Raw genomic sequence first — 11,268 nt, forward strand, 5'->3', positions numbered from 1 at the left:
CCTGCAAAAATTCTAATGTTAGAATATTGAACAAGAGATAATAAAATAACGCATAATCTCAAAAAATCAATAGAAACCGAATTCTTGATGCTAATAACAAAATAAATTCAATACAAATGTAAAAAATAATTAATTAAATTAAAATACAAATTAATGAGATTTTCAGCAAAAGGAAATTATTAATATTTAAATAATACAAAAAAGTTAAAAATTAAAGATTAAATATATTTTCAAAAAATTAAAGAATATAAATATTATTTAAATACATTTTAAAAAATTAAAGAATATAAATATTAAATAAATAAATAATATAATTATTATTTAATCAAATGAAAATTATGAAGAAAATTAATCTTGTATATTACATTTGGAAAATATATTTACAAAAAAATTAAAATTAAATAAATAACATGGAAAATAAATTGTTACTTTCAGGTAATATTCGATTATTAAATTATTTAAATTCTTGATGCTAATAACAAAATAAATTCAATACAAATGTAAAAAATAATTAATTAAATTAAAATACAAATTAATGAGATTTTCAACAAAATGAAATTATTAATATTTAAATAATAAAAAAAGTTAAAAATTGAAAATTAAATATATTCTCAAAAAAATTAAAGAATATAAATATTATTTAAATAAATTTTAAAAAATTAAAGAATATAAAAATTAAATAAATAAATAACATAATTATTATTTAATCAAATGAAAATTATAAAGAAAATTAATCTTGTATATTACATTTGGAAAATATATTTACAAAAAAATTAAATTAAATAAATAACATGGATAATAAATTGTTACTTTCAAATAATATTCAATTATTAAATTATATAAATAAATAAATAAATAACATAATTATTAATAAATTAATTATAAAATATATTTAAAAAATTAAAAATTAAATATATATATTTTTAAAAAAATTAAACTGTTAACAGTCTGACTGTTAACAGTCGGCCAAAGACTGTTAACAGTGCAGTCGGCCCAATTAATAAAAAATATATGAAATTTATAAATTAAATAATTATTCAAAATTACAACGACAAGAATTAATGAAATTCGATTAACGAAAAGAATATTATTTATAAAAAAACTATTAATAAAAATAAAAATGAAATTTAAAATTAAATATTTATTCAAAATTACAATGAAAAGAATTAATGAAATTCAATTAACGAAAAGAATATTATTTATAAAAAACTATTAATAAAACTAAATATGAAATTTAAATTTTAAATTAAAAGAATTATTAAATATTACAATTTTGAAAATTAATTAAATTCAAGAATGAAAAATTATTATTTATCAAAAATGAGGAAATAAAAATAAATATTCAAATTAAATTTTTAATTAAATATCACACAAATAAATAAATTATTATTTATTAAAAACTAATAATTAAAATTATTTAAAATGGAATTCTTAAATATATGTAAGAAAAAAATAATAAAAAAAATAAAGGCGCCAAATCGATCGTAACAGTCGGCCCGCTTAACAGTCAATGGGCTGACTAAACGTCAACCCAAATAATGGGCCGACTGTTAATCAGCCCAAATTAAAAAAATTGTTATTGGGCCGACTATAACAGTTGGCCCACTTAACAGTCTTGGACTGACTAACAGTCAGCCTATGAAAATAAAAATAGTCATGGGCTGACTGTTAGTCGGGCACCCGACTGTTAACAGTCGGGCGCCCGACTATTAACATCCCCAAAATGCTGGTTACAAACACAGTCGGCATTTTTTCTGGCTTTTCTCGTCGAAAAATCTCCATTTTCGACGAAAAAAGCTTGCAAATCTCAAAATCCACCTATTATTCTCCAATTTAAACCTATATTCATACTTCTACACCTTCATAACCAATATTACATTCCAAAAATCTCCACAAATTCAACATTCACACACAATATGAAAATCTAGACATTAATATAGTTAATTAACAACTCGAAGCTTACCTTAACAAGAAAAATGTCGTCGGAAATGAACTGAAAACGTCTACCGACTAGAAAACGACCGTAGATTTTCCTTGGTTTTGGCCGACTGTAAGCAAATGGGAAAGTGACCGTCTGAGGATATTTTGAGATTTTGACCTTTAAAATCAATTTTTATTTTTTTCTTTCTCTAAAAATTGGTCAAAGGTACTTTGGAAATACACATGGATTATTGGGTCATTTTCAATGATTTCCTCTAGTATTTGTGTATCTCTTGACCGAATTCTATGCTTTAGATATTTTCTTTTTATAGACTCTACAAAAATACTCAACTAGATGCTTTTTGTTTGAGGGGAGGGGTAGCAAGTGTAATGAGGCCACGATTGCACGTACTACGCACACATTACACACCTACTTACACGTAGTATTGTTTTTTCTATGATACTTTGAAAAAAAAATTATAGTCCTCCTGGTAATTAAATCCTAGCATATTTTTTTGCTTCGAAACTAACACGAGGTGTAAGTTGGTGTGCATAGCACGTGCAATAAACATTATCGTCGTAAAATAGTCAACATGTGTTATAATAAAATCAATAATGGTGCATTATTTTGTTGATATATATATAGGCGTGAGGAAGTATGTTAAATGATTATTTTTTTCTTGACGTTTCAAGAGATTTTGTCCCTTGGCACTAGGCCTCCAAGATCAAGAAGCTGCAACCTTTTCGTAACAAGTTGCTGGATATTACGACATTGATGTTTACCATCATGACTTTGACGTGATGATAAACAATATTGCTATTTAAGCCCCCGGTTGAGAATCATTAAAACAAAACTCTTTTATCTCAAATTCATTTTTAACCTACATTCTCACAATATAATATTTTTGCACATAAATTGTAACATATCGAAAATTTTTGAATAAAAAAAAAATATATGCCTTATAGTTTATAGTTTTATAAATTCAAGGACTGAATTGAAATATGCTTTAAATTATATTTTTACTGGTGTTAGAAAATTAAATTTTGATAGAGCAAGACTTAGTATATTAATATTGGGCTCATTGGATATGTTACATTAAATGGTGCACCATGGACTCGAGAAAAAATTATTTCGGATATGTCAAGCCCAAGTTATTGACATTATAAGATTTTTATCATTATTGTTAATTAAATATGTAGGTAGGAGTTGATATTGGCCACCACGAATGTGTGTTGAGATGGAGATAAACTAACTTTTTATATTATTTGATTAAAATAAGTAATTAGGTAGGTAGGATTTGATGGTACAGCCACACGTTTCACAAGTATTATTAAGTGCTAATTGTTGTTTTATATTTAGTTTAATAAATATTAACAGTTAAATTATAATTCTATTTTAATTAAGATAGTTGTAAATTGTTAATTATGAATTGGATATATATTAAATTATTATCTGATATGAAAGTTGTCAGATGAAGCTTGAAATTTGTATATATCTACAATGGAATCTTAACCTATTTTGATTATGATAAATATTAATTGCTAATTATAATCCTAATTTTTATTACGATAAATGTTAATTGTAAATTTTGATATATCTCTTCTCCAATTACTATTATCCAATGTAGAATTACAGTACTCTGTCTACCAATTTCTCGTCCAGATTCTGTGAGTTAACGATGATGATTAGGATATCTTTAACTAAGCAAAATCTTTATTTAAACTATTCTAGATGTATTAAATAAAATGCCAAGAAACATTCTTTTCCTAGCCTCGGCTGTACGACGAAATTTCGTGTATTAAAATACAGAAATCGTTACAAATTGTATTTTAAGAAATACAAATGATGTTGACCTTCTTATAATTGCAAAATTGCAAAAATCCTCTTATTAATGATCTAAATATTTGAAGACGAGGGGCCACGTGGCTTGAATTCTAATCTTCAAGAATGTGTTGAAAATTTGATTTGTCGATATTTGACTTGTTTGGAACTTGAATCTTGAGTCTTGGACTTGAACTTGAATTTGATTTGATTTGAAGAAAACTTTGATCATCTTGGACTTGGCATGAACCTGTTTGATTCGAAGAAGATTTTAATTTTCTTGGGGTTCACTGAGCTTAGGTTTGAGAGAATATCTTCCCTTCTTTCAGCCTTGGAATTTCTTCACCATTTCGTGGCGTTCTCTACTTTCTTTCTTGCTTCTTTTTCACCTCTTCTTCCTCTGTGCCCTTGTCTTATGGATCATTAGTCCTATTTATAGGGGAAAATTCATGTTAATTTTGGTAATTACTCAATTATATTTAATTAAAAAAGATAACTGAGTAATTATGATTTTATTTATTTATTTGTTTATTTATTTAAAATTTGGTATGGGACCTTGGGTTTTATGAACTTTAGTAGACCTTAATTTAATTGGGCTAATGATTTAAATCGACCCAATCCAATTTTTTTTATGTCTACATTGGCATTTGTGCTTAAGAAGTCTTTTCAACCTCCTTGAAATTTTACAGCATGGAGGTAAGATTTTATAATTCATACCAATCCAAATTCTTTTGCTTGCGGGACACAACACTTCAATCCTAAGTACACTAGGATTTAATCACTGTTTTGTCCTAGAGATTACTCGTAGGGATCAACGTCATTGGAGCAATTTGCCAGTATCTCTGTCTGTGGAAGAAGAAAAGGAATTGGAAATAGCAGCCTATCTCTCCCTATGGCTTTGTCGCTTCGTTCTTCCATCTGGGGACGAAAGTATGAGAGTTGGGACCTTTAAAGCATCTTCTAGGATGGTAGGTGGATACACTTATAGCCTGATCCCACCCATATTAGCGAGCATTTATAGTGGACTTACACGAACATCTAACTATCAGACAAACTCAAACTTTAGCTCAATTTCACATTCATTTCCTCGACATTTTCTTTACGTTTAGGCGGCAACTTATTTTGTTCGAGGTGTTTATACTCATGTGGATAAGAGTTATTCTCGCCCTATAATTCGAAGATATGCTGGTACTCTGGATGCTTTTCAGTCTTGGGAGAAAAATGTTGTTGATTGTCGGGAATTTATCTGTGGAGCGATGAAAACCAGTGACTTTTGTTGGAATCCATTACCCTCATCGTCTCATCCTGATGTATGTATGTATGACCAACCGAGGACTGCAGATACGTCAGAATTCATGATGAGTATTCAATCTGAATTTATTTCTTATCATCGAGGAAATTCGCCTTTCATTCTTGAGGCGTATAATCCTCACAGGTTTGCGAGACAATTTGGCTTTAGACAGAAACATCCTGATTCACCAAGAAAGTTGAATATTGCCCCCAGTGTAGGCAACATGTATCGGGTTTGGTTGTCCTTGACTCGGAGGAAAAGTGGTTCTGTATTTCATATTCCAGAGTATGTGAGGGATATACATCAAAACGTTGATGTTGAATACTAGGCTTGGTGGAATAGCGAAGTGTTACCACTCTTGACAGGGTCTAAGTGCAAGTCTTATTTTCTAGTGAGACCCGTGACTTTGTTCTTGGCTCGACTCCGAACAGGGTTTTGGCTAGAGGGTTAAACCCTCCAAATGTTGCTTCTGAAGAGGCTTCTCAAAAGAGGGATCCAACCCAGCAAAATGAAAGAGGTATTAAGAGAATCAAAATTATAGTTCCCTCGGCAAAGATTGCTGCCACCTCAGAGGTTGCTGATAAGGTGCCATAAGCAATTTTGATTCCAGATCATAGTAATCCTAGAGATCGAGCATCACAAGCACCAGGAAAGACTTTGACTCTAGAAGATGAAAGTTCTAGAGATCAGGTATAGTTCTTTTTTAATATATATATTGTATTTGATTTCTGTCATAATCTTCAATTTTAGGCTCTTCTTTCTCGATTATACAAAATCAAACGACCGGAAGAGCCGAGACCACTTCAAGCTATTCCAAGTCTTTCAAAAGGTAAAGTTGGAGCTTCTCATAGTAACATCAGCCTCCCGAACACACCATCAGATAGTGAATTTTTAGACATGTCGACTAGGACACGAAATGTAGGTATGTTCCTTGTTTTTTTTTGTTTGCAGCACCCTTTTTTTTTGAAATCATACTTCATTTTTTGTAGGTTTTTCGAGCATCTTTGAAGGACTAAATTTCTCCATAAATCCAAACTTTTTACAAGATCAAACTAGCGAGAATGATGGACGAATTGATGCACTCCAAGGAATAGATGGTATTCACAATTCTCATGACCCTCCTTTCAAATATCCGAGCACCATCAATGGAGGTACTTCGGTGCTTATCATGGATAATTTTAATAATGAAGATGAAGTGAATTCAGGGGTCGTGGGAGCTAATATTTCAGAGATCAATTAAGGAGTCTCTGTCGTTCCATCTTCGTTGGCTTTAGTCAGTATCCCGCCTTCACAAACAAATTATCATCGGGCTGCACCAATCTGTTCTTCTATATCTGGTCCTCCACCTGGAATTACCCAAGAGTCACCTTATCTGAAAGCTTCTTTGCAAGAAACCATGACTAATTACCCTCAAAAGTGTTTTAAGGACGTTTTGAAGCATGGATTCTCCAACATCCAATCTTGGTAGGATGAAAATAATTTAATTTTTCAAAATGTAATTACCAACTCATTCCACATAGACCCAGTGCCTTTGATGAAGTGCATGGATGTGTTTCTAAAAAAAGTCGACTCTTACTTATCTAAAAGAAAGCAACACTTGGATTGTCCAACCGTTGAAAAAAGGCTGAACAGTTAAAACTTTTGAACATTCAGTGGAAGTAAATGATTCCACGTGTTCTTCGTTGAGAGGCAAAATTAGTCAACTTACCTTTGAGCTAGTTAGACTCCGTGATGAACTTCCCAAGAGGAAGATAAAAGTATGCTTGGAACCAAGAAGGCAACATTGGAAGAAGTACAGGCAAGAGATGTCGCTAGCATAGCATCCATTGATAAAAAAAGGAAGACATTTGAAGATAGTATCCTGCGAGTGATCCTGATGAAGTCATGAATTTCTGATCCTTTTTTTTAAGACCATATTGTATGAATTTTGAATTGCTATTTTTTATTTGATGGAACTTTTCTTTTTCATATTTCTTGTGTTTTTTTTTACTACAGCAATTGGTAAACAAATTAAATGAATTTATTAGTTGTGACTCAATTTGAATTTATAATTTATTCAAACTGCCTACGTACCCAAATGGGATTAAGTTGAACGTAGTTCATTACAAGAATATAGTTTTTTTTTGTACAATGAAAAATTTTAAAAATAAAGAACTTCAGGCGTAAAAACGCTTTAAAAATTTTTCATTGATACGTCAGATTTGCAGTCCATCTTTGTCGACGATCTTGTACGCTCCGTTAGTAAATGCATGGGTAACAAGAAATGGACCATCCCATTTAGGTTGAAACTTGCTCCCTATTTTTCTTGTGATTATGATTGGCCTGCGCATGGAAAGTACCAGATCTCCAACTTGAAATGATCTTGGTCACACTTTTTTGTTGAAGGACTTCGCCTTTCGAGCTTGATAGCACTCCAGGTGCATTTGTGCTTCTAATCTTTTCTCATCCAAAACTTCTAGCTCTTCCAACCGAAGACGAGCATTTTCTTCAGTTATCAAACCTTCCTAGATGGCAAGTCGAAGTGACAAAATTTGATACTCTAGAGGAAGTACAGCTTCTTCTCCATATACTAAGGCATAAGGAGTGATTTGTGTTGGAGTCCGATAAGTAGTTCGATAAGCCCATAAGACTTCACCGATTTTCTTATGCCAATCTTTTTTTGATTTGGAGACAACCTTTTTTAGCAGAATGCATAGTGTTTTGTTGAACGCCTCTGCCAATCCGTTAGCTGCCGCATTGTACATGGACGAGTTCTACTGTTTGAACCCAAACTTAGCATATAAATTGTTTATATGGCTATTGCAGAATGGCTTGCCATTATCAGTTATGATATGCCGTGGGATACCATATCGATAAATGATTTGGATGCGAATGAAATCTGTAACATTTTCTTTCTTTACTTCTTTCAATGGTACAACTTCGGCCCATTTAGAGAAGTAGTCAGTCCCGACGAGGATGTATGCATGCCCTGCTGAAAACTTTGGAGTTATAGGTCCAATTACATCAAGACCCCATGCATCAAACAGCCATGAAGCTATTGTAGGATGTAATGGTTCCGGAGGTTGATGGATGAAATTCGCATGGACTTGGCAAGCTTCACATTTTCTTGTATAATCCATGCAGTCTTGTACCATAGTTGGCCAATAATACCCCATCCTCTTTATTCGAAAATGGAGTTTAGGTTAGACTGATGGGCACCACAAATTCCAGAATGGGCTTCTTCCACGACCTGTGTTGCTTCGTCACCACTTAGGCATCTAAGGAAAACACCATCAAATGATCGTCAATAAAGTGTTCCCTTGTAAAAGATAAAGCGAAAGGCACGTCTCTTGATTTCAGTTTTTCGCCATGGATTATCTGGTAACTTTTGATGTTGAAGGAAATCAATTATTGGTCGTCTCCAATATTTTCTTTCTTCATCTTCAACTACTTCAACACTATTATTTTCTTTCAAATTACTGGGTAGCGATGACGGAAGTACCCATCTTTGAGCAATTGATATAGAGGGAGAGAAGTCTCCATCTGACCTAGCTAAAACAGTGGCCAAATTAGCTAAGGCATTAGCCTCCTTATTTTCACTTCTTGGGACGAATTTGATTTTTATTGAATCAATCGTCTCATAAGCATTTATGCATATTCATGATATGGCTTCAGGTCTGAATTACGAACTTCATACTCAGCTAAAAGTTGGTTGATTATCAATTTTAAATCTCCAAAGACTTCCAGCTGGTGGATATCCATATCTAACGCCGCTTCTAAACCAAGGATAAGGGCTTAATATTCCGCCACGTTATTTGAAAATTTCTCTCTTAAGATAAAAGAGTAGGGCATAACGAGATCATGTGGAGTGACAAAGACTACTCCTGCTCCGGTACCATAACTTCGAGCTGCCTCGTCGAAGTATAGTTTCCAAGATGGTATGACTTCGGTGAATAGAACTTCTTCATCGGAAGGTCTTCTTGAAGTTCCCATTCCGCTGGAATTGGGTAGTTAGCAAGAAAATCTGTCAAAGCTTGTCCTTTAATAGTCTTTTGTGGAATAAATTTGATATCAAACTCAGACAATAGTAGTGTCTATTTTCCAATTCTTCCAGAGAGAATTGGCCTAGACATTATGTACTTCAATGAATCAATCTTCAAAACGAGATTGATTGTATGTGATAGCATATAATGTCTCAACATTTTAGCTACGAAGATTAATGCAAGGCATATTTTTTCAATAGGTGAATACTTCGTTTCAGCGCCTACTAGTGTCCAGCTTAAGTAATAGAGTGCATTCTCTTTTCCTTCATCGTTGACTTGGACAAGAAGTGCTTTTAGAGAATATTCTTGTACTACAACATAAAGAATCAGTGGCTTTCGTGGGATTGGAGCTGTGAGTACCGGTGGACGAGACAAATATTGTTTAATACTTTGGAAGCGTTTTGACAAACGTCGTCCCACTCAAATGGTACATCTTTCTTCACTAATTTATTGAATGGATGACATCGTTCGACCAGATTAGAGATAAATCTTTGAATGTATTCAAGTTTTTCTTGAAGACTTTTCAACTCACGTACATCTCTTGGCTCTGGCATGTTGATTATGGCATCAATTTTTGATTGATCTATTTCAATGCCCCGATGTCGAATAACGAAGCCGAGAAAGTTTTCAAAGGTGACATCGAATGCACATTTCAATGGATTCATCTTCAATTGATGTCTTCCAAGCCTTTTGAAAACATCATGTAAGTTTTGTAAATGATCGCCAAGTCTCTTTTTTTTAACAACAAGATCATCTACATAACATTCCAAGGCCTTATGCAACATGTCATCGAAAATCTTTTGCATTGCTTTCTGGTAGGTTGCCCCTGCATTTTTAAATCCAAAAGGCATAACTTTGTAATAATATATACCTTTAGGGGTACGAAATGATGTGAGCTCCTCATCTTTTGGGTTCATCCGTATCTGGTTGTATCCAGAAAATCCGTCCATGAAAGATAAGATTTCATACCCGATAGTTGCATCCACTGTCAACTCTGTTATCGGAAGTGGAAAATCATCTTTTTGACATGCTTGGTTTAGATCCCGAAAGTCAACACAAATTCTTAATTGCCCGTTCTTCTTTTTGACAGAAACAATGTTCACGATCCATGTTCGACATTTCACTTCGCGTATGAATCCAACTTCAATAAGTTTGTTGACTTCCATTTTTATTTGAGGGATTAGTTCTGGTCGAAATCTTCTTTGAGGTTGCTTGACCGATCGAAGTCCATGTCTTACTACAAGATGATGTACTGCAACCTTAGGATCTGACCCCCAATATTTCCTTGTAAGACCATGCAAACACGTATTTATATTCTTGAAGCAAATTAATGTGCTCGAATTTCTCTTCTTAACTGAGAAGGGCACTTACAAATACTGGTCTCGAGTCTTCTTCGGTCCCCAAGTTCAATTTTTTCAAATTATCCATAGTAGCTTGTCCCTCTTTTTCAAGGTAGGTGGGGCTGGTTCAGGTTCATCTGTTGCGACAGAACTTTCGGACCTAGAGTCTGAGTCGGGAGCTTCTTCAAAGGCTATATGATTGACAGAGACTTCTTTCTTATCTTCATTACCATGTGGAGATGAGTGAACTTTTTGACGTCTTCATCTTCTTCTTGACCGTTGTGGTTTCGGACTTGAATCGGAAGTTTTAATTCCAAGTCAAAAAAATGCAGATTGTCTTAGGTATGACATTTGGGGAGCTTGTGCATTCCTATCAATTTGGGTAGAAGAAGAAGAATCTTCATTTAATCTTTGGAAGACAGAAACTTTACCTTTTACGTCGACCACTGGAGAGGGTTCTCCTTTTAACCTTTTAAATACCGAAACTTTGGCATTCTCATTTTCAATTAAATCGAACACCGAAGGTCTCGATTGTTCTGATTTCACTTCTGCAATTTCATAATTTTGAATCATGATGAGGTTTGAAAAAACCTTTTTGACCTTAATCTTCATCGGTGGATTAGGATCATATCCCAAACCATACCTTTGTCGAGACATCAGGGCTCCATCAGAATTAGAAGGGACACGTCCACCTGAAAGGACAGCGTCAAGATCACCTAATTTACGAGACTCTCCTTTTCCAAACCCGACATTTTCAAACAACTTTTTAACTTGAGGATTGTAACATCCTTTGAAAGTCTGTTTTGATTTAACAATTCCTTCTTGTTTGGACGAGCTGGAAATACAAAGTTTTGATATGTCTTGAACGGATGT

The 11,268-nt window shown here is 33.1% G+C and overlaps 1 protein-coding gene across 1 annotated transcript; it reads right to left on the reverse strand.

Annotated features, from left to right (window-relative positions):
- Positions 1 to 7,786: 7,786 nt before the first annotated feature.
- On the reverse strand, positions 7,787 to 8,167 carry LOC111379949 (protein NYNRIN-like). The gene has a single exon (XM_023003390.1). The coding sequence runs from the start codon at positions 8,165 to 8,167 to the stop codon at positions 7,787 to 7,789; it is 381 nt and encodes a 126-aa protein (XP_022859158.1).
- Positions 8,168 to 11,268: the final 3,101 nt, after the last annotated feature.

The sequence above is a fragment of the Olea europaea genome, chromosome 3, assembly GCF_002742605.1.
Source record: "Olea europaea var. sylvestris chromosome 3, O_europaea_v1, whole genome shotgun sequence".
NCBI classification, from domain to species: Eukaryota; Viridiplantae; Streptophyta; class Magnoliopsida; order Lamiales; family Oleaceae; genus Olea; species Olea europaea.

Excerpts from the sequence above, each read along its gene's own strand:
- LOC111379949 (XM_023003390.1), bottom strand. The coding sequence starts at position 8,167 with ATGGTACAAGACTGCATGGATTATACAAGAAAATGTGAAGCTTGCCAA.